This window comes from Varanus komodoensis, unplaced genomic scaffold (assembly GCF_004798865.1).
Source record: "Varanus komodoensis strain SLA01 unplaced genomic scaffold, ASM479886v1 scaffold13_3, whole genome shotgun sequence".
NCBI classification, from domain to species: domain Eukaryota; kingdom Metazoa; phylum Chordata; class Lepidosauria; order Squamata; family Varanidae; genus Varanus; species Varanus komodoensis.
The window spans coordinates 14733740-14757566 of record NW_025335409.1 but is presented as its reverse complement, the minus strand read 5'-3'; the positions used below and the strand labels follow the sequence as shown (position 1 = coordinate 14757566).

General features: G+C 40.6%; 2 protein-coding genes across 8 annotated transcripts in view; one reads left to right on the top strand and one right to left on the bottom strand.

Annotated features, from left to right (window-relative positions):
- Positions 1-1587: 1587 nt before the first annotated feature.
- Positions 1588-13081, bottom strand: CBLL1 (Cbl proto-oncogene like 1). Of its 3 annotated transcripts, none has more exons than XM_044423367.1 (7): positions 12978-13081; positions 6984-7148; positions 5606-5706; positions 5196-5279; positions 4304-4377; positions 3623-3667; positions 1588-3051 (listed from the first exon to the last, which is right to left on the bottom strand). In XM_044423367.1, the coding sequence occupies exons 2-7, from the start codon at positions 7015-7017 to the stop codon at positions 2010-2012; spliced, it is 1380 nt and encodes a 459-aa protein (XP_044279302.1). In that variant the 5' UTR covers positions 7018-7148; positions 12978-13081; the 3' UTR covers positions 1588-2009. The 3 variants fall into 3 exon arrangements, with proteins under 3 accessions (XP_044279302.1, XP_044279300.1, XP_044279301.1); XM_044423365.1 differs by lacking the exon at positions 12978-13081 and adding an exon at positions 12104-12187; XM_044423366.1 differs by lacking the exons at positions 3623-3667; positions 12978-13081 and adding an exon at positions 12104-12187.
- The window catches only part of DUS4L (dihydrouridine synthase 4 like), a 44174-nt gene continuing 32553 nt past the window's right edge, over positions 12207-23827 (top strand). Inside the window, exons 1-8 of one of the 5 annotated variants that reach the window (XM_044423368.1) lie at positions 12207-13572; positions 13655-13714; positions 13938-14068; positions 15720-15841; positions 18140-18257; positions 19661-19783; positions 20431-20657; positions 21702-22139. In XM_044423368.1, coding sequence (XP_044279303.1) covers positions 13938-14068; positions 15720-15841; positions 18140-18257; positions 19661-19783; positions 20431-20657; positions 21702-21952 — 972 coding nt within the window. In that variant the 5' untranslated portion in view covers positions 12207-13572; positions 13655-13714 and the 3' untranslated portion in view covers positions 21953-22139. Of the gene's footprint in view, positions 13573-13654; positions 13715-13937; positions 14069-15719; positions 15842-18139; positions 18258-19660; positions 19784-20430; positions 20675-21701; positions 22140-23827 lie in introns of those variants that run through there. The other 4 variants (XM_044423371.1, XM_044423369.1, XM_044423370.1 and 1 more) reach the window with 4 other exon arrangements.

Sequence of the window (23827 nt, the reverse complement as noted above, 5' to 3'; positions counted from 1 at the left end):
ATCATAAAGGGGGCAATCTCTTAACTTCAGTTAAGGAATAAAGAAGAGGCTGTATGCCACATGTTCCCATCCCCCTCCAGCACAAATTCCACTTCTTTTGACAGCTCGGAGTTATACTGGAATCAACTGTAGTCAATAGCTAATATTCCCCAACATGGGCCTGTTAACCAGTTCAAATCAAATTTAAAATCCTATATATCAGCTGCTGCAGGCAGAGGAAATTTGTGTCATACAGAGATGGAAGAGTTCCTCATTTTTAAAAGTGGTTAAGAGATAGTTCGTTGTGTGTGTACATGCTCCAAGTAAACACATGAGAAGTGCAGAACATCTCAAGAAAATGGATAGATTTAAGAAATTGTCAGAAAACAAAAGCTTTTACAATGCAATCCTATATAGTGCCCTGGTTTGGATGATGCCATAGTCCATTGCTGAATAATTAAACCCTAGGCACCACAGCCCATGCCACCCACCCTCACAAATGTTCAAGCTTTATTGTGAGAACTGAACCAGAGCAGCAGGGTTTAGTTGTATTGAATAGCCTTCACATCACCTGTGGTGTTTTAGGGTTACATGTGGGTTTTTAAATTCTCAACCCCCACCCAGGTTCAGATGCCTCAAACTACAGCAAACACTGACCAGAGTATGCATACTCATGACAGATGACACACACTGCAGCTTCTCAGGAGTAATAGGCTAATAGTAATTGGCCCAATGTCTACTCAGAGATCCCATTATATTAAATAGGGCTTTTAATTTTAGGTATGGATAGAATTGCACCCATGCAGCACAATCCTGTGCGTGTTTACTTAGAAATACACCCAGCTGAGCCCAATGGGACTTACATCCTGGTTAATATAGGATTGCATTCAATGTGATATTCTTCCCATCAGCAGATATTCTTCCTGAAGTGTCCAACTTTGGTATCCACCAAACATCAGTGAGTCAGTTGCTTCTTCAATTACATGGCAACAAATATAGTTACAACCACACACAAATATTCTGCATGTGCAGTTTGAAAGCTCAGTATTTGACATGGCTCTTAGCTCATAATAAACATTTAAATTACATTCAGAAGGAACATACTCTGTGGAAACTGATGAGGAAAACCCATCTTAGGATTTCTTTCCCATTAATATGAATGTAAGCACAACAGCTGTTCTTCCAACATTAACTTGAACTAAATGTAAATTACCCATAAGTACTATAGCTAATCCTATTTTAGTTTGTAACAAAGCAGAAGACTTCCTGCTGCATTCATGTGCTGTAAGTAAATCACTGCTGTCCTTAGATAAGGGAAAGATTTGACACAATTAGTCCTGTTAACAAGCCTCCAGCCTTTAACAGTGCAATCCTATACATGCCCATGTAGAAGTAAATTGCACTGAATTCACCGGCTGTACTTGGTCAGCAACAGATATTAACTCAATGGAAGGGGCTGTTTCACTTATTCTTGAGACTAAAAATCTCACATGTGAACCTATGATCATGGCCACTTGAAAACACTAATACCAAATTCATTGTTTCCCTCTTTAACTCCCCACTCCACCCCAAACAGAATTGTACATTCACATCAAAAAACAAGCGCTGTTAGACCATATCTTAAATTTAATTATACACAAGCTGACAAAAAAGAAAATGTATCACAAATGAAACTATTAGATTTAACAAAAATACTTTAAAGTGGTACAATAAATGTTCAGTTTGGGGGAAAATATTACCAACGGTCGCCTCTGAAGTAGTCTGGTTGAACTACGGGTACAATGTCTGCTAGAATGCAGCTTTCAACTACAGAGCCACTTAGCACTACAGTATATCAGGTGTGAGTCCTACGTTCAAGGCTTTAAAATTTTACCTTAAGATTAAAGTCCCCAGACTTTTATAGTCACATATTTTTTTCAAACAAAGCAAAACAAAAGAGAGCTCCCCTGAATGGTCAGATTCATTAAAAGGATGCTGTTTAGAATGTATTCCTTCCTATATCATGCTTTCAGTCCAAATTACTGTTAATATCATTGATAGTATGGCCTGTATCTTGCTTGATCAGGGTGGTGTGGTCCAGGAAGTGGCGCTTGTGCAGGTGGACCTTGCATTCGTGGTGGTGGTGGCGGCCCTCGAGGAGCTGGCCAGATGCCTGGACTCATTCCCCCTGGCTGAGTGAAAGGAGGACTAAGAGTTCCTTGGTCTTCACTGAACTTTGGCAAAGCATTAGGGTTATAGTGATGGGGAGGGGGTGCATTTACATTTACAGGCGGGCCACCATGCTGAGGTGGTGGTGGTCCAGGTGGAGGATGGTTCATATATGGGGGCAGTTGGGCAATAATATGTCCAGGAGGAGGGGTTATTGGTGGAGGAGCAGAGGTCAGCGGAGGAGGTGGAGCTTGACTATAAACCAGGTGAGGAGTACCTGCTGTCTGGGGAGGATGCTGCATCGGATGACTTATTGGAGGAGGTGGGGGAGGGGGTGGTGCATAATGTTGCTGTGGTGGCATAATATGATGAGGGTGGGATACCACTGGCTGGCCCTGGTATTCAGGGTGATGGTGAGCAGGAGCTGGGGCTGGTGGAGGAGGTTCTCGAGTACCAGAACTGGAATCATCCTGAATAGGGACAGTTATAAGATTGCTGTGTTTTCTTGTGGATATGCGGAAGGTATCTTGACTGACTGAGCGGGGGGGAGGAGGAGCCATGGTCATCTCTGCTGGAGACGCACGAATATCTTCATGTGGCTGGTTATAATGCTCGTGGGGCACATGCTGCAGTGGAGGAGGCGGCATCATGATGTGCTGCTTTGGTGGAATGTGGCTCAGATGATGCTTGTCGGGTGGCATTATGAACCGCTCTGGGATTTCAGCAGGAGGAGGAGCGATGGGAGGATGAACAGGTTCCAGGGGAGGGCGTGCAACTGGCTTGCCAGCTCTCATATGACGGTGGTTGATGTGAGCCTGTAAGTCTCTCTGGGATAAATAGGTTCTCTTGCACCCTTGCACAATACTACACATGAAGAGAGACCCTCGTACACATTGCTCAATTCGTTGCACAGGCTCATTGCAGCTACATTAGGAGGGAAAGAAACAAGAGCATTATTTACAGACTCTACTTCAAGTATTCCAAATTAAGCAATTGCTTTATAAAGTTAATAACAATATTAACTATTTCATATATTAGTATTTTATGTCTCTCTTTTATAACATTATGGCTCTGTCTGCATTCTTTCTTCATTAAGAGCAATGAAAATGTTGCAATAAGGATACCACCCTTTAAACATAAAAAAGCAGCCCACTTTTTTGCACAGGGAACCATCCTAGTACATAGAGAATCTGGCCCACACATTGTACTTGGTGAAGTTAAGTTTAGCCAAACATCCATTAACATTCTTTATATTCTACATTTACATTAGAAAGCACACAAGAAATAAAAATAATTAAATAACTGCATTTCCTGGTAATAGAGGACATAAAAGTGGATTTTTCACAAATCACTAGGACACTGCAGGATGTGTCACCCATGTCATTTGCCCATGGTGAATGTGATTTTTGAAATGGATTTATTGTCCAGGATGTGGCCATAGGAAGAGGAGTCAGTAGAAACCTTTACTATAGGAAAATGACAGGCAAAACATCACCTTATGGATAGGTTTCCCCAACCAAAATGACTGTGGAAATTCATCCTAAGTGACAGAAAGATATCATTTGTTCCAGTATTTTAATAGCATAATACAAGCAAGTTTGACTACTTATTATATCCTACAGTCACTATCCAAATTCCTTCAGACTTTAATATAACAGAATTATTCTAAGTCCCTCAATAGCTTATAAACCATTCAAAACAAACATATTAATCATGTGCAGTTACTAGATTGTCCTAAGTGGGTTTGGGTACAAACAAAAATTTTGAAGATACTGAGAATATGCAGAATTATGTTGAAAGGGGATGGTGTCAACATTAACACTATTTCATAATGCCCTTGGTGTCTAACACTGCCTAACTTAAGCACAGACTACTGTGTGTTCTGGTCATGTGTTTGATATAATTGCTAAACAGTACCAACAGTTTCACTAGTTGCTTCCAGAACCAATTTCGCTGCCAAATCTTTTGTGCAAAGAATTATCCTAGCAACAAGAAAATCTAACCCATTCACAAGTGTCTTCCTTCCTCTCATCCCCAGAAAAAAGTCTGATTCACACATTAACCTCATCATGAGGGAACAGAATTAAGTCATGGCTGAAGCCAGAAAAAGGGAGCAGACTATCTCTTCCCTCTCCAATCCCCTGCCTCCTGACCTCCAACACATTAGGTAACTTACCCTGGACACATTTTGTCACCTTTCTTCTCATGTAAAATAGCACAATCGTAGCAGAAAACATGCTTGCAGGGTATCTACAAACATTAAGAATTCCATTTAAAACATGCAACACACACTTTTTGAATTCTATACTTTTACAGGTGGATCCAGTCATACTGAGAGATGACGCACAGAACTCAGTGGAACTTCAGGCTGTTAATGACTAACTGGTTCAATTCATTGGACTGCTGGATGCAACCCACAAAGTGGATAGTACAAAGTTACTGCTAAGAGCACATTCTTATGCATCTACCAGGATTGTAAGCTATTCTGTACATTGAGAAGCAATAGATACAACAAATAATAATAATGATGCATAACAATGAGAGCTATTCTACTGAAAAAATGAAGCTGCTTTATCATAAGTATTTGGTGTTTTATCTATCTTTTGGCAGGTTATACAGACTTTCCTCTCGGTCTACAGCAGGGGTCTCAAACTCGTGGCCCGCGGGCCAATTGCCGGGACGGGTGGGGCACGGGGGAGGGGCCCTGTGGCCTTCAAAGCGCCAGCGGCGCCTGGGCCGGCCTCTGGGAGTGACGCAGGTTGAGCTGCCCACCCCCACCGCGGAGGTGGAATACTTGATGCGGCCCAGCCTCACCCAGACTGCCCCCAGGTAAGTTGAGTTTGAGACCCCTGCCCTACAGGACATCCTGAGTAAGCAAGCATTTTATTCTTAACTAAACCAAGAAGTGTACATATGTTGCCTTTCAGCCCACACAATAATTCATTTATTTTAAGAAAGCCCTGCCTGATACAGAGGCAAGGTGATAAAACAGCACATCATGCTGAGAAGACTATTCATATCAGATAGCTGTATAATTCTTTTGCACTAAGCAAGATGGTTCGACTTACCATGCGCCCATACATTTTGATGGGTAGCCCACACTTATCACAGAAATGGACTGGGGTATCATCCTTCTCTCCAAGTAAATTGATCTGTCAAAATGGCAATCACATTTCATCAACTGATCATCATCACATGCTTCCACACTTAATGTTAACAGATATACAGAAAGCCTAGGTGAGTAGAAAGTTATTTGAAAGGAATGGTGGACTGACTTTTTAAATCTTTCCATAATTGTCATGAGTAGCACTAAAATGAGCACTCAGCAATCATTTAGTTACAACAATGCTGCAAATAGTCTATATTACAAAAAAGATATCAAATTCCTATTCATTACAACATTTTGACTTTCATTTACAGTCTTTAAATTACCATGCATTTAATAGGATCATGAGAACTTTTGAGTCAATTAGTGCACCTTAAAGTCCCAGAAGAGGTGTCCAGGGAACCTTCTTTGATTACTAAATACATCACCACCTTTGCATTCATACCGTTCTTCTTCATTGTAATCAAAATCTTCTGTGGAAGAACAAATGCCAAACAAAATCCTTAGTACTCAATCTTAAATGGTAATATAGTTCTAGGCAACAAAACTGTAAGAATGTGACAATTTAAGTAAAGCATGAAAGAAAGATATCCGTGACAATATAGGAAAATATACAGAATCTGTAGTACATTTCATGCAGTATAAGGAAACATTAACTTGGGTGTTCTGAGCTGCTGAAAGTGTTCAACCAACTTCTGTAGCTGCTTAATTATGTATAGTGATGTGATGGGATTCAGCTCAGGCAATAATAATACCCAGAATCTCCAAATGTAATATGTTTTAAATTCTTCAAAATATTTCCCATCATTCCTGCTTAAACATCTTAGGACAGCCTTGGTTGTGAATGAACTGTTCATATGCTAGGAAATGTAAGAGTTTGGAAAGTGACAGCTCCTCACCTCCCACCATAGGATAGCTAGTTACAGTGATTCATGCACTGGTATCTTTACGGCCAGACCACTTAAAGCACACCATATGAATCCGCCTTTGTGCCTGGTTTAGAAGCTGTAATTAGTGCAAAATGCAGTAATTAGGATGCTCAGTGGACCATCTAGCTATGTACATATTATATCTATGTTAAAAGAACTGTATCAGCAGCCTATTAGCTACCAAACCAGATTTTTGTTTTGTTTCTTGACATTCAAAGCCATAAACAACTGATGGCCATGATGTCCTGCTGACTTCCTATAGGATGTCTTCCTATATATCCTAAAACAACCAAGGAGACTCTCTTTGTTGTTCCATGGTCAGCAGATAACAATGTATAAGCAGGTCCTCCTTTCAGTAGTGGCACCTACCTTCTGGAACGCTCTTCCACATGTAGTTCAAGAGACGGAGACTATAGCAAGCCTCAAACAGCACTTGAAAACACATTTGTTTACTCAGGTTTTCCCAGACTTGTAATCAAGAAGGATAGTGCTCTTTTTAACTGCATTGGCAAATTAAGGTATTACTTTGTACAGTTTTGTATTAGTTTTTATGGTGCACTCCTTGCATGTCATGCAGTATAGAATCTGCTTAAACAAACAAACAAACAAAAAATTTGTTCTGATGCATGACACAGGAGCAGGGGTGTAGCTACGCAAGCACCATGCCCAACCTGTATGTAAAAAAGGAGGGGGAATGCTGTGCTCTCAATATCCATTTTGCATGCTGGGGTTTTCACATACTTTCAATTCTGTAAGAGCTGAAGGACAGAAATTTCAATATTCTTTGTAAACTACAATATATTTTTCTCAAATCCTTTTACCTTCTTCACCAGCTTTTGGTGGTACTCTATTCATATTTCTTGTAGGACGAGGTAGTGTGGGTTTAACTTTGTTGGTCTGCTTGGAGATGAGCTTTATAGGGATGCGCCGGCGAACATCAAGGCCACCCAATGATCCAGAACTATTTGTGCCTTGCAAATCATTGTCTATGTAAAACAAACACACAAAATTATGTTGCGTTCTTTTTACCCAGATGCTAGATAGCATTTGGCCCTCCCCTTCAACATACCTGAACATACCTAATTACAATGCATTGCTCATATAGACTTACAGAGGAGCACAGTTTGTCAAGGGGATTGTACAGAACAGGTTATAAAAATACGGCAAGGTTTGAATTAAGAAGCTTGCTCCCCCCTAATTTCTATGCAATATGCAAGCAAATTAAAAGTGTAGTCCCTCAGTACTTTTTACAAAAATGATTACAATAGCAAACAACCAAACTGAGTATTACCTTTTGTAAATAGCAACCAGAGTATCTCAGTCAAACTAAAATATTTTTAGCAATCTGGTATAGTGGATAAGGCATGGCTTGAACAAAGCTAATCATATGTTAAAACTATTTCAAAGCTATAGCACTTCAGACTGGAAGACTGGGGAAACTACATGTTTCAAATTTCCCCCAGAACAGTTTAGTGAACAACTCTCTTTGAAAGCTTTAAAGATTGGAAAAACAGGGTCAGTCTGTAGTTGCAAAATTAAAAGAGAAATAAACAGAAGATGAAATTAAGAGAGAAATAAAGGAACAGCAACTAGTAAAAGAAAAGCAACATTTTAAAGGTAATCATGCTACAAACAGCCAATTCTTCAAATAGCGCCAATGTCATATCCTTGGAAAATACCTGAAAATATTTGACCATACTCACTAACATGGTCAAATAAATCATTTGACTTATTATGCCAAAGCTAAGAAATTAAAAAATTGCTGGAAGACTTTATATATGTCAAATACGTAACTCAGAAAACTATAGTTTCCACCACACACATTTTAATCCTGAAGATATGTGTTGAAGGGTGGGTGAGGGCTAATTTTGCATGTAATTGGCCAAAAGCTGTACCCATTTCTTAATATGTACCCTCTGCTTAAAACTTACTTTTTCTGCGAAGTAAGTTTGCAGAACTTTATCTCTTATGACACTGGCTTTATCTCTTATGACACTTCTATGGGTTGCACTCTCAATGCTCCTAAGCCCCTTGGACTTGGAGGTTTACAAGCATCCTGAGCATCCTAGGCAGACGAGGAGGAATGGTGGAGATTTCCACCTTTCCTCTGCATTTTAGCTAGAGAAAATGCCCATCTAGCTAAAGCAATTTAGCGGGGAGGGTAGATCTCTGCAGAGGGTGCAGGATACACAGCAGCCTGGCCTCTGCAATCTCTGCCCCATGGAACCCCTTCTGCTCCTGTAAGGCAGCCAACACAGTTCTTTTTAGTACCCACTCCAAGGGGAGTCAGAGCCTCAGATCAGAAGATCCAAAGTATTCCATGCCGACCCCCACCCATGATGTCTAGGCCATAGGATCTCCCTCCCTTCCAAATCACTAAGACAAAGCTGAAGTGCACCATCAGCATTTGTTCACATTCATCCCTAGCAATTCTGGACTTTTATCTGTCCTCTGCATTTGATGCCTCCTCCACTGTAGACTGCGTAGAAATTTAAGCTCCTTGAGTGGGTTGGTGTGCCAGTTGTTTTTTGCTTACATTTCTCTGTAAAGCATCGTCTGCCTTATATGGTTGACAAAAGCTGAAGTGATATAATGAATTTTCCCAATTTTATAAGCTTTCAGCTGCCCAACAAACTCTACAATTATTGGAGCTCCAGAATATTTCTGAAGAATTTCCTGAAGAACAGGAAAATTAAAGGGGAGAAGATCTGCCAGTTTTTACTATATTATTTCACAAATAGTTATTTTCAGAACAGTGCCTTACAATGCTGGCAAAGTACTTATGTTTCAAATGGGCACTGTTTCAGTCTTAACTCCATGACAGACAAATAAAAATTCTTAATGTCATTTTTATCCAATCCTTTCTCTAAGATGTTCAGGTGACATGCAAAATTCTGTCCCCTCTTATTATAACCTCAGACAATTCTGTATGGTAAGTAATAATGAAAGAGTAAGTAATGACGAACCCCCCAATATGGGGGATATGCACTTTGGTCCTGCCAGCCCTAGTCCTAGCATTCTTGCCACCACACCATAAACCTCTTAAAAACTCTACATAATCAATCTACAATTTGAATTGGCACACTATAAACACAAGTAAGGCTGCAGTCCTGATCAATTAATCAAGCTTCTGAAGATGGCTATTTGAGAGTTGTAGCTAAGTTTGCCTGTTGCTAGGCATGAACACTGGCAGGGCGTAATGAACTTATGGGATCTTCTTATTCTAGCATCTGTTATCCTAAATGCAAAAAAACATGGTTTCTAAAGATTGGTTTCAAAACATTTGAAACATTGCTTAGAATTTTTAATTTTTTTGAAGAGGCATTACGATTCTAATAAGACTTTGCCTATATGTGTATATATATATGTGTACACATATAAGCTCAATAAGCCCACTGAGTACAGTAGGACTTGTTCCACAGGCAGCATGTGTGGTGCCCAACCCATTTCCCACACCACTGATGTCAATTTGCAAATTCCACTAGCATGTCTTGCTCAATCACTGGGGAGAAGAAAGCCACTATAGCTACTATTCTCATTCTCAATCCAAACATGGTTAATAGCAGCACATACACTGACATACTATGGCAATGTATCCTGTAACTTTGTCATGGACTGAGTTTTCATTTGTGTGCCAAGATACTGATCAGTGGCTAGTACTGAACAAATCTACAAACTTTAATGTGCACATGATGTTGTTCTGTCCCTTCACTTATGAGGGATACTGGCCTCATAGGAACTTCAAGTCAATTAAATTTCCAGATGCACTGAACTGCTGCTAATCCATTTGGTAAACACAGAATTTACAAACAGCTACAGGAGTAGCAATTATCACCCAGAAAACTTTAGTTATTGGGTGGTGTAGAAATGTAATTAATAAATAGATAAAGGAATTTATTTCAACCAGATATGTTAATACAGAATTTTATGAGAATTTAAGAAATGCAACTGATAAAGATGTGGAAGATGGAGCCACTTTACACAGGCTAAAGAAAATCTGGTCCCTGTAGTGTACACATAACATAGCTGGAGTCTAAAAAAGTAACTAGCAAAAGCTTTATTCATTTAAAGAAATGCCAATCAAACAAGCTAGCAAAACAAATAGAACTATAAAAGAGACAGTCCTCAAAATAGAATTAGCACAGGAGTCAGGTGGTCTTGTAGCCCTACAGTGGGAGTTTTGGCCTACAACTTCTTACTATCCCTCTCTCTTGGCTATGCTGGTTAGAGCTAATGTAAATTGAGACATTCCGAATGTTTTCACCTACAAGATGCCCACTCCTACAGCAGATCAAGAAAGATCAATGTTCACATGACTGATCTCAGAGCAGGCAAAATGAGTTTCCATCAACAGTTTATTAAAAGCATTTATCCCAGATTTTTAAAAAAAAAACCTCTTTAAAACCTAGCCATTACAAAGCAGGGCTCTCACACTGTAAGAAGCATGTTTGAGAAGTGCTGTTCAAGGCCACACAACCTCTTGTATTATCAATTCCAGATACTATCAATTCTTCCTTTTCTTACACAACCATGGGGAAATTGAACTGTTCGTCTCGATGTAGCATTCTAAAACACCTATTCATTTTACTTGCTTAAAGTATTTATGTCACTTTATAACAAAAGTATTCTGTATAATTACAAAATAAAAATAAGAATTAAAAACCCAAATAGTGGGTTAAATTCATATTTAATCAGTAGGGCAGCTTCATTAAAATCAACATGATTTGCAATAGTGATAATTAAACTGATTTCCATTGATACCAATTTATTAAAACTACAACTCAGTAGAAATTTAGAATAACTTTGCCTTGCATCAATATTAAAAAAGATGCCACACAAGTCTTCCAGAAGCAGTATTGAAAATGACTTTTCTCACCTAGCCACTCATCATCTTACACTAGAACAGGGCAGGTCAAGAACCTCAGATGGTAAGTCTTCCCATAAAAACCTTACCCCAATAGTCATATGCAACGGTTGGCTAACTCTAGGGAGGAAGAATAGCACTGCACTTATTTGCTCACGATGTATATAGTAAAACATGAAGCAGCAAGGAAAGCAGTCACTTTCTCTTTTCACATCCCTTAAAGCTTAAAATAAGGTACTGCTCGGCGGAGCGTGATTTCCTAACTGAGAACTAAAGGGGATGATAAGGGAACCCTGCGCAGGAAATCGCCACAGGTGTGCCGTCTCGCTACAGTTAGGAACCCTCCACTGCCCACATCTATCCGTAACGCGTAAAGCAAATACGGAGGTAGAAAGCGGGGAGCCTGAAGCGATCCGAGGAGGAGGTCGGAATAACACTGCCGTGAACTCGACGAAATGAGCTCAGTCGGAAAGAGGAGAGGAGAGGAGAGGAGAGGAGAGGAGAGGAGAGGAGGGGAAAAGCAAGCGGAAAGGCCATAATCCTGCTGCTTTGCGGCAAAGGGCTACCGCTTTTTGGGTTGCTCGTGGCACGGCACAATCCAAAGAGAGGCGACCCGCGGGGCGAAGGGGCACAGGGAATTGCAAGCTGCCGAGGCAGGGCTCTCGCTGCTGAGCACGAGCCCCACGAGGCAGAAAAGCAGGCGCAAAGCGCCGCGGTGCCCGGAAGAGTCGCCTTCGCTGAGCCTCCTCTCTTGACTGACTGACGTGCGCGTTAAGAGAAGGCGCAGTCCTATCTGTGTCTCCTCAGAAGTAAGCTCCACAGAGTCCGGAAAGACTTGCTCCAAAACTGCGGAGAAACGGGCTTGCCGGCTACGACTCCACAGGTCCAGGCCGCGCTAGGCCGCGAGCTCCTAAGCTAATCTGCCCGTCCGCCCTGCCGCTCCTACAAGGCCTCAGCGCTCCGGTGCCCGCGGCAGCCTCCGGCTCAAGCTTCGCGGTGGTCGGGGCCGAAGGAAGAGGAAAGGGGGCGCGCAGCGGCCTACATATACAGCACAGCTGCCCACCGCCCCGCGCTCACCATTGTGGTCCATGGTTCGGTATGGGGAGCCCAGGGACAGGAAGTCGCAGCTGCGCTGAGGAACGGGCGGGAGCGGAAGCGCATGAGAGGGAGCGAGCGAGCGAGCGACGGCAGAGCGTAGAGAGCACACGCGCCGGGCGGCGATCTACTAGAAGGGCTCTTCCCGCTGGAGACGGCGCTTCCTGGCTGCTGGAGGGGCTTTTCCACGGAGCAAGTGTGCGCCGCTTGTACAGAACAATGGAGGAATCCAAGATTTTAGTGTAGCTATGATTGGGTAGGCGCGTCCCCACCCGCTTCACAAAGAAAAAAGAAGCAAATAACAGCAGAAGCAGGAGTTTGTACTTTTTCGCTAGGCCTTATTTCATGCGGCAAACGTGGCTTTCTTTTTTTTAATAAAAAGTTGCAAAAATTTAAAAGAAATTGCCTGTTGCCCTGCGAATGGCAATATTAAGTCCAATATAATCCATTATCCCTACATTGTACGTTAGGGAGGCGGGAACAGAGATTGAAAGACAACGGCTTACTACAGCCTGCAATGTAATTGACCGTTAATATTGCACATTAGAAGTGGGCTTGAGACTGGTTTGAGTTTCCTTCAGAACTCGCCTATCGAGACAACCCTCCGGTTATTGCAAAGGTCATACTAGCTCAGTCGCAACCCTCACAGCTCCCAACCTAAATCTAGCGTTTAGGTGCAGGTATATGCTTTTGTGCTTTTACTTGCACGCAGCCCCATTGCAGAGTTAAAATGTTAAACATTTTGGATTAAAATCATCTTGTGTAAAATATTGAGACCTTTCTTAAACATACATTTCCCCCCACCATATACGATTTGGGTTTGAGAGGGAATTATCCCTATCGTTGCTGGTGATACCTGTTGTAGGTGGCACCCGCTGTTGTCAAAATACAGGCAGGCTAACAAACTTGGAGTTCTTCTTTGTTTTACATGCGCAGCTCCCGCCTCTGCTCCAGGGAAGACCGAATGTGGCGTCCAAAGAAACCCGGAAATCACGAACCTCGTGTGACTCTAATTAACAGTCTACAGCGCAGTTTGTTGAGGAACTTACGCTTCTAACAGGGTCTCCCATAGAGATATAAAAATAGAGAAATATATCATCGTATGTTTTTCAATTTATTGAACACAAAATGGATTTGATTGTCCACAAAAGCTTCCAATACCAAGTATTTCGCATTTTTACTATAGTTTTCAAGGGACTGAAGAACAGCTTTACTAATAATCAAGGCTTAGTGTTACTCTGAATTTCCTATTTCTAGGACTCTGATTTTGCTTAAAGTGTCTTCCTGCTTTCTTTTGCTTGTAGTTACTGCATGCTCAGCCTTGCCGTTCTCCGGAGCCATGGGAACGCGAAAGGATCATAACTAGCAGGATAGCATTCGCACGTGTAACTTAAGCCTTCGTAGCGTGGAACTGAAAACCAACTGCGCATAGGATAAGGCCGAATAATCATGTAAGTTGTCAGGGGAGCTTCCCGTGTTTTCCTGTTTCCGTGAACTTCCTCTTTCTTCACCATTTATTTCCTCTCTTTAAAGAACATCCCAGCACCGGAGGGCTGGGGAGACACGTGTTCAATAGCACCACTGCTACAGCTGGTTAGTGTATTTTACTGAGCTTTGAAATTTGGGGATACATTAGAAGCAGATACTGAAGCTAATGACTGAACAGCTTAATATTTAAAGACAATCATATATTTGCAATGAACTGGATAATGCCCCAAGCTTGTGTTTATGTTCTGTACATTACCAAGGGAATTCTAAAGATAAGTAGGTGAGGAGAGTTTAAATGACCTCATGTTTTGTTGTTTTTGTTTTGCAGATGTGGCCTGACAACGCACATATGTCTAGTCACTCCAGAGAAGTTCTGCAAGGTCCACCAAGATATCCAATTGATCTGTTTCATACTGGGAATATAGTGAAAATATGTGCTCCTATGGTTAGGTATTCAAAGTAAGTGAAATTTCTAAATATCATATTGATCTCTGTAGGGCTGTATTGAATATTTCATTTAATTTGGGAACCAAATTCCATCAGGCATATGACCCTATCCAGTGCTTTTTTTGTAAAAAAAAAAAAAAAAAAAAAAAGTGCCGGAACTCATGTCTTGGGGTCATGCTTTTACACTAAAAAAGATTTTCAATTCACCAACTTTTTTTGAAATAAAGAACTTATTTACTTTTTGCACGTAGCCAGTCACTCTATATCGCCACTGGCAGTAAGCACTCAGCACGCGACTACACGACCAATCCCAAGCCGAGCAGCGTCCCAAGCCGAACAGCGCCCTCATAATCAGCGCGGACACACAAGCAGCCCACATGCTCTATTTTAATTATTTTTGCTGCCGACCTGCATGCCCAACAGGACGATTTCAAATCACTTGGAAAAATCCATTGGAAAAATCTGTCAAAAAAGGTGCCAGAATGCCATTCCGGTGTGTTCTATGACAAAAAAAGCCCTGACCCTATCTATCTACTTTGTTGTGAAAACCACTGAAATTGAAACCACTGAGTCTTTGAACAAGCTTGTTCTTTTGAGTGCTCTGGCTTTGGTTTTGACAGTTTTTGGAGCCTGAAAAGTCATATGCCATCCCTCTCTGTGGCTTCTTACTCCTCCATTCAAATAGCTGAGCAAAGATGGCTGCAGCAGCAGTATTGTTGCTATGGCTAGATGGACCTGGCTAGCATGGTGTAACAGGCCTGAACTCCAAAAAGACAGGCCTGAGTTTCTAGCCCTTTAAATTGCTTGCTTTGCTTGGTATTAAATCTTGTTGCTTATGATAGAGCTTTAGTTAGCACTGCTCTGACCATTACCGTCTGCTTTCACGAAACTAGGACTTTTCCTTTCCTGATGTAGAGATTGTTACAAAAATGCCTTTGGTCTCTTCCCCCCCACTGCCCCCCAAGTAGCATTGCTTAGGTGATTTTATCTTAATGTTTACAGAGAGAACTGACGTTTCTGCCAGTCTCTATCAACTATAGCATGCCTTGTTCTGCTTTTACTTGTTGCTAGGGCAAGCTATCCAGAACCCTTTGAGTTCAGAGTCTGGCCACTGCCAGGGTTTCTGGGTTAATAAGCATGCTTTAAAAATCCTGTTGTTGTCTGCAGGATATTACAGTACTGTATCACTGTGGGTTAAATCCAGTGCTAGTCTAATGTGAAATAGATGCATAGAAATGGAGTTTTAGTCAATTTATAAAAAATGTTGTTGCCAGCCTGGCAGAACTGCAGTTCTTGACAGAACCTGAATCTAGGCATGATGGATAAGTGCCTGGTTCTTGTCTTCATGTAGGAACAGCCACAGAATTGGCCTGAACATATTTAGAGTGCTGGCTCAAAAATAAAACTCTTCTTGTTCTAACCTGTTAAATGAATTGAATAAATAAAAATGTTGGATTACTTCACAATAGGTAGTTTGAAAATGATGTTATGCTGTAAAACTATTTTTAAAGCGATTAGAGAACTTTTTTTAAGGCACTTAAAACTTTTTCTGTTAATGATATTGTATTTACTATTGTTCAGAATAAATTATCAAGCCTAAAGCCACTTTATTCACTACAGAAAAGTTATCAATTTTATATCTTAAATGTTTCTGTATTTTCAGATTGTCTTTCAGAACTTTAGTCAGGAAATACAACTGTGATTTATGCTATACTCCAATGATAGTTGCAACAGATTTTGTCAGATCTGTGAAGGCTAGAAACAGTGAATTTACAACAAACCAAGGTATTGTGGTTTGCATTCTGCCAAATGTTTAAAAAATATAAAATACAATGCCTAGGCTCTACCCTTCCCTCTTCTCTGATGCTCATTTAGCTTGCACAGAATGTTTTCCAAGAGCCTATGTAATACACTTTGTTAATATTTCATGAAGATACAGGTTGCTATCATACATATATTCACCTGGGAAAGTTATTTCTGAGTATAAACACACATCAAATTCCATATCAGGAACTGTTTTGCCAAAGGCAAGGGTTCTTTTTGGATCCAGAAGCAATAAGCACACAAGTGGGTTAAAGTCTAAAGATTTTATTCTAAAGCAGGCACTATAATATCAGCAGGCACCATAACATGGGGGAAAAAAAAGAAATATACAATACCAAGCAAGCTGACTTTCCTCAATTATTTGTTGGGACCCCCTTTGTGACAACAAGGAATACCGGTCAATTTGGCCGGTATGCAGCACCTTCACCTGGTCAGGTCTGCATTGAAGCTCACCTTGTGTGGAGCCGCGAGGCTTTTTATCCTAAACTTTAGAGCATGGGTCCTCAAACTATGGCCCTTGGGATGGATCCAGCCCACCATGGCCATCCATCCAGCCCGTGCTGCTGTTTGCCGCCCGCGCTTGCTGCGAGCCACCACTGTGCGTGCCCGGTGCTGCCTCGTGCATGCCCAATGGCCCCTCACCAGCCCACGCCCCCAGGCACCCCCGCCTCACCGGCCCACAACAGTCACCGCAGCCTTTCAACTGGCCCCCTATCAAAAAGTTTGAGGACCCCTGGTTTAGAGTGTTGCATGCTGTAGAATACTGTGCTATTCAAAACAGTTAATTGGTCACCTCTGCTGTTCTGCAAATCTCAAGGTGATAAGTTCAGCTGTTTATGGTATTCTGTATTCCTAATCAGCAATCAGCTTGGAATAACACATTTGGTCATGCCAGAGGGCCTCAACTGGGTTTTTTAAGGAGGCTCTGTTTTTTAAGGTCTTAAGGAGGTATTGGAGTAGAAGGAGCAATTGTGTCACACCACCCTATCTCCTCAATATACAATAGTCTTCTGGTGGTTTTTCTCTACAGGAACTAAATCAGATCTTTGCTGTATTACTAGCACTGTTACTGTTCCAGCTTCAGCTTAGTGCACTCCAGGCATAATTCTGAAGAGTTTGTGGACAAGGAAAGGAGAAGAGAAGATTGTGAGGATAAAAGGCAGGATATAAATGCAATGTCATAATAATTATGATTATATTAAACATCCTAGCTGCCATTCTATAATTACTAAAGGACCCATCAAGCCAAGTATTCTAATCAGAAACAGTATTGCACAGCAGCTGCCTGTGATATCTCTGTACTCTATATATGTATGTCTGCAGGTCCTCTTGGATGCATGAGCAAAGAAATAAACTCTGACAGAGTCTCCATCCTTTTGCATCTTGATCCTGGCATAACATAGTTATTAAAAGACTGAGCTAGAACTCAGGACGTTCCTGTTTCAAATCTCCTGTGAACTCTGTAGGTGGCCACAGGCATGCCACTACCTCAGCCATGCATCTCCGGTGTGGATTTAATAATACTGCTCTCACTTAGTTATTTTGTCATCCTTGACACAGCCCTATATCATGTAAAGTGTTTTGAGCACTCTAAAAGTGTTGTATAAATGCTAGGTATTATTCATTCTTCCTTATGAAGGGGTTTATTACATTCCACACAGGAAGCAATCCTGCATTGCAGAAAAGAGTGTGACAAAAGGCCTTGTCAATGTAATAAAGATGTAATAAAGAACTTCCATTGTAAATGTAGCATCCTATCTTAATGAAAGTATTCACACCCATTTTATCATTTAAGGCAATTCATGGAAGTAACATTTCCAATCCCTTCCTTCCTTTTTCCTACAGCCACTTACATCTCCTTAAATACTTCTGCAGAGAGCCACACAAAGCAAGCTGCCTTATATTGGGTCACACCATTGATCCATGAGTATTGTCAAGACTGACTGGCAGCAGCTCTCCAGAACAAAAATGTCCCAGCCCTTTTGGACATGCCCAGGAAGGGTCTTCTGAACAATGTGGGATGGGTTCAATGTGGGTTCTCCTAGGGGAAGTGAAGGGGATAGCAGTCCAATTTTGAGCATGTCCCCTCTCCCAAGTGTCAAGAGCCTGACCAGAATAGGCTTTGCAATGAGATACAAGTTGTTTCAGGGGGCATATGGGACCAAATACCTGAGATCTTTTCTTAGGTTCCAAGTCAATTTGTTATATGTGCATATATGGTGTATTTTTTCATTCTTAGAAAACTTTTCATTTTGCCAGGTGATCACCCTCTGATTGTTCAGTTTGCTGCTAAAGAAGCACAGGTCCTGGCAGATGCTGCCCATATCATCAGTCCTTTTGCAGATGGCATAGACCTAAACTGTGGCTGTCCACAGAGGTAAAGTTTTAAGAACTCGGAAGAGCATATAAAATTAATGAATTGAAATACACAATTATCTATTCATTCAGTCCACAATTTTGCTGCCTTTCAGGACAAAGCCATCCAAACAATTATAAACATAAAATAGCACCTAAAATAATCTCATTACAAAAACTAAAACAGCAATCTGAAAAGACAGTAAGCCAGGCCTTTGGGGTCAATCCATTTGGGCAGGTTTGTGCAGCAGAAGGCAGTTGTCCAAATAACCTTACTCTCTGCAATTTATCCTAACTCATATCATAATTAAATTGTTTGAAGAATGCTCTTCAGTAGAATTTCTGCTTCAATGGTTGAAGAAAACTATATTTCTAGCTGTTGTTACCAACCTTCCCAGCCACTGGAACGCCTTCAGGACAGCCTTATTTTATGTGCTTCAGCTTATGTATTTTTGCTTGGTACTGCCACAGAAATAAGTCTTTTCTACAGTGGCATCCGCCCTGTGAAATAATTTCCCCATTTCCTGAGTGGTACATCAGTCCTCCATGCTAGTACCAGCAATCTGTTTATTTTATCTTTCCTCAAACCAAAAGATACCTTTGAAGCAGCATTTAATATTCATTAGTATTATTGTGAATTTTTGTAGTCTTCTTAAAGTCTACATTTTGGGATTTATTGAGCTGAGAAGGAGTATATAATAAATGAAATAGGGCCTGATTATAAACTCATTAGCCTTCAAGGGGTCTCAGAAACTGGAACCCTCGTCCATCCCCACACCTTCACACATTGGGCAGAAGATCCAATCAGAAACTTACACATACTCAACTTAAATGCATGTAGATACTTCCAGGCTATCAGGAGCCCAACATGCAGAGTTCTGGGCTAAAGCCCATGGAGATGGTGATGGAGCCAGAGCATACTGTCCAGCTGGCCCCTCTATATCTTGAACATATCTTGAGGCTAATTTCTGAAGTGGGGTCTATGTTTATGCTGATTACATTACCTTGTGTTTCTTACTATCTTGAAAACAGTAGTTGAGTCAGACAAGAAACAGAGGTTTGTTATCAAAGATTATGTCTGCTAATCATATATACAGCATATGCCACGTAGTTGACATGTTTCAAATTGTAACACTCACTGTTCTTGACTATTGGCCATATTGGTTGGGACTAACAGGAGTTCTAGCCCAAAACTTCTAGAGGTCCTTAGATTGGGGAAAGCTGATGCATAACAGACAAATCCATTGTAATTTCTTTGGAACAACAAAAAATTCTTTTTGTTAGAAAATCTAGACTTTCTGAAAATCTTACTTTTATCAATATTCCTTTTCGGTTCCTTAGCAGCTAATTCTTACAGAGAAAAAAAAGAGAGAAAAAGTGATCCATCATAATATACAAAATTTATTTTGTTTTCTTTAATTCAAGATGGGCTATGACAGAAGGTTATGGTGCTTGCTTAATAAATAAACCAGAACTGGTGCAAGAGATGGTGAGACTAGTAAGAAATCAAGTGGAAAACCCCATGTTTACAGTTTCCATTAAAATAAGGTGAGTTCTGATACTATCTACATAAATATTATTTTAATGCATTTTATTTATACATCTATTTTAAAATAAAAACATTAATGTATTTGACTAATGCAAGCCTAGTTTCCCTACTTTTACAGAATGAGATGCATTGAAAACTCAAGAATTTGTGATTATTCAAGTAGTAATAGTGTAGTGTAATTGTATATGTTTAACAACCTTAAACTAAATATTTGGTCAAGTACATGTGGCAGTGTTCAACTGTGCTTTCTGAAACTGTGCTAATAAAGGAGTTAGTTTTTCCATTCTAAGTATGTTTTGTGGGTACTAAATCTCTTAGAATCCTTTTGTTTTCCAAATGAGAATTATTTCAGCAAATAAATTACTTGGATATTGTGGGGCTGGGATGGCCTAGATCCAGAGAAGTTAGTTGCTACTGAAATCAGTGAGCAAGCTAGATGCAACTAACTTAAAGTGTGCAATTTCTTATGAGCAACATTTTACTAAACATTACAGACAACATTTTCTGGATAATATTAGTAGATGAAAGGTAACTTTTCAAATGCTCCATTTTAGTCATTGCTACCTTAGTTTGGACACTATACTGCATTCTCATATGATTCATATACCTACTTAAGTTGCGTTATTTTTGTTGTTTCAAATTTTAGAATTCATGATGACTTAAAGAGAACTGTAGACCTTTGTCAAAAAGCAGAAGCAGCTGGAGTATCCTGGATTACTGTCCATGGGAGAAATGTAGAGGAAAGACACCAGCCAGTACACTATGATGCAATTAAAATAATTAAACAAAGCATGTCTATACCAGTTGTAGCCAATGGGGATATGAAATCTTTAAAAGATGTGGAGGACATTCATCAAATAACAGGAGCAGATGGTAAGCCTACTTCTTGGGTTTGTATGGGCTGTCCACCAATAAATATGTTTTCATGTGAATGACTGTGTATTATCTCTGTCACTAAAGCTACACAGTTTGTAGAACACAACCATGATCAGTTTTTAACATCTGTGAACCAAGTTCTCTAAGAGTGCAATCCTATGCATATTTACTGGGGAGTAAAATCCATTTAACTCAATGGAACTTGTTGTGTGAACATAAGGATCAGGGTTTTGAGACAAGTATTGAAGTGCAGAATAAGTAAAGTGATTTTAGAAGAGCAGATACATTAAAAATTTATAAATTATCTGTAGCACATAGGAAAGTCATCGGGCAGCAGTGGAGCAAAGTGACCCTACTATATTATCACCTCACTTTTCAAAGTGACCCTACTATATTATCATCTCACCACACACACAATCCTATTAACCGTCCCTTCTAATGCATCTCCTCCTACTGAACTACATTTTTTCTTGTAATTTGCAGTGATTTCTTTCTTTCCTCACTCTTCCTTTGTTTGCTTCCCTCCCCAAAAAAGTGGCACAGTCATTTTAGGCTTGCTGGTTCTAAGGGTCTTCAGCTCTCTGAAACTTGCAATTTAAAAATTATATGTACATCAGGAAGGGCAGAAGCCAGCACAGTGCTTGAGTCCCTGCTGATGGTCTTGCACCCAAATTCTGCTGCAGAAGCAATGGGTTCTGCTAATTCCATAGTGTGAATGAGACCCAGAACTTGTGCAATAGACACTTAACGCTTCCCAGAGAAAACTCTGAAATGAGCAGAAACACTCATTGCTCACTTGCAACAAGTCACTGGGGCTGCCTTATGCAAGCTTTGCTGACTTACCCTGTTCCTTACTGGTTTTGCTTGTTTCATGTTGCCCTGGAAATGTTAGATCTTCATTGAATGAGCATTTCCAGCAAGACTTAACAGAATCAGATGAGGCATTAGTGATTTGTTAGTTTTTTTTCCAATACTATAATATCAATAAAAATAATTTTGTTCATTTTTACTTTGACTCTTTCCAATCTTTCCATTTTATAGGTGTCATGGTTGCTAGAGGACTCTTAGCTAATCCAGCTATGTTTGCAGGATATGAAGAAACACCTCTGCATTGCATCCAACACTGGATTGATATTGCTCTTGAACATGGGACTCCTTTTACATGTTTTCATCACCATTTAATGTACATGTTAGAAAGAATTACTTCAAAGCAAGAAAAGAAAATCTTTAATGTATTATCAAGTACCTCAGCTGTTTTAGACTATCTTAGGGATAACTATGGTGTGAAGTAACTCCTGAATTATTTCAATCATGTGATGACTGCAGGCTTACTGTTATAAGGTGATCTGTAAATTCTGAGTAATATTTATATATATTTTGAAGAATGTATACAAGTCTGATTTTTTTCTATTCAGTATCCTGAACATGTCCATTTACACTTTTTAGAAGACTAAAAACCCCATGTTTAAAAGCAGAAAATGAAAGACTTCTGGTCATTTCAGTAGAAATCTAGTATCTAAATAGCAACTAAACTGCTTCCTAAATATTCCATTATCATGAAATCCAAATTTGTAATATTTTGATTTAGGGATGTAATTCTACATAACATCAAAAACACAATTTTCTACAAATTCTATCATTGGGTTTTTATAGCAACTATTTGTTCTTGAGTCTTGCTTTGTGAAAAGACTTGATTCTGACTTCCCTCTCCTTACTCCCCCATGTTTAACAAATTTAGATTTGTTCTATTTTAGGAAGCGCTAAGGAGGGAATCTAGTTCCACATGGCCCTACATTCCTTGAAGTCAGCACTGGGGCTGTATACAGGGGCTTTCAGCTGTGATTTCTGTGTTACTATATATATATATATATAGTAAATGCTTCTGTACTGTACTGTTAAGAACTTCAGCCATGCAGCTGTTATTACTTGTTCTGTGGACCTGCATGTTTTAAGCTCCTTACACTACCTATGCTAAACCATCAAGTGCTGGAGGAAGGAATGTGTTTCCTAATTTACAAAGGTGAATACACAAGACCTTACTTTGGATTGAGTAGCACAGAGTAACTGCCAGCTCTGCATTTGTACTGTGAATCATGCAGTGTGTTCATGTTCATCCCTCACAACTAAAATTGTGGCAAATTAGCCTGGCTGTACAGACATTATATGCCATGCAGGTAATGGTCCCATGCTTACTCTCATTGACCAAACAGAGGCATCTAGAAGGATGCAGAGTAGAAGCATCATGTAGCTGTGCCTGGTCCTAATAGATTGGAATGCTTGATATGCAGCTGAAATAGGCTAAGAAAAATATAATCCACATAAGTGAGTTGCTAGGTCCCAAGCCCTAGGTCCCTGTTCACTTTCCAGCCACCACCTCCAACAGAAACCAGCTTACAGACAACACCTCTAACACTTTTACTAAATTTATATGCTGGCCAGACATGCTGCAGTGGGAAGCAAAACATTTAAATAAACTAGTTGCTCAGAGGTGATTGAACATTTGGACTTCATGGAAATAGCAGCTGCAATCCTCTGCACACTTATTTTTGAATGAAGCCTACTGAAATTAGTAGACTGCTGAATAAACATTTATAAACACTGAATAACTACTGAATACTGGAGTTTAAGTAAACAGACATAGACTTTCTGTTATCTGTCTTCAATCCTACTCTTCCTTTTGAGTAAAGCCAGTTTAACTCAACAGGGTTGCTAAAAAGTAGACATACACAATTGTACTGCAAATCAAGATCATTCACTGTAGATCATGGGTCCTCAAACTATGTCCCAGGGGCCGGATCTGGCCCGCCATGCCCATTTGGACCTGCTGCATGTGCGCCCACGCACACCTGCTACCACCCACCTCGCCCTGTGTGTGGGGAGGCAGCGGTTTGCTCACTCGGAGAAAACGATCTCCGAGTGAGCAAACCGCTGCCTCATGCACCCGCCTGGCGGCACATGCCCGCCCCACCTCGCCTTGCCTCCCCTCGCCGTGCCCCCCGCCCCCACCTCAGCGCACGTGCCGCCCCCGCCCCCTTGCCAGCCAGCGCGCCCCGTTGGCACCACCTTTCTGGCCCACACCCAGCACGAGCACCTTTCAACTTACCCCCTGGGGAAAAGTTTGAGGACCCCTGCTGTAGATCCTTATCTCTTCAAAACATTTTAACCAT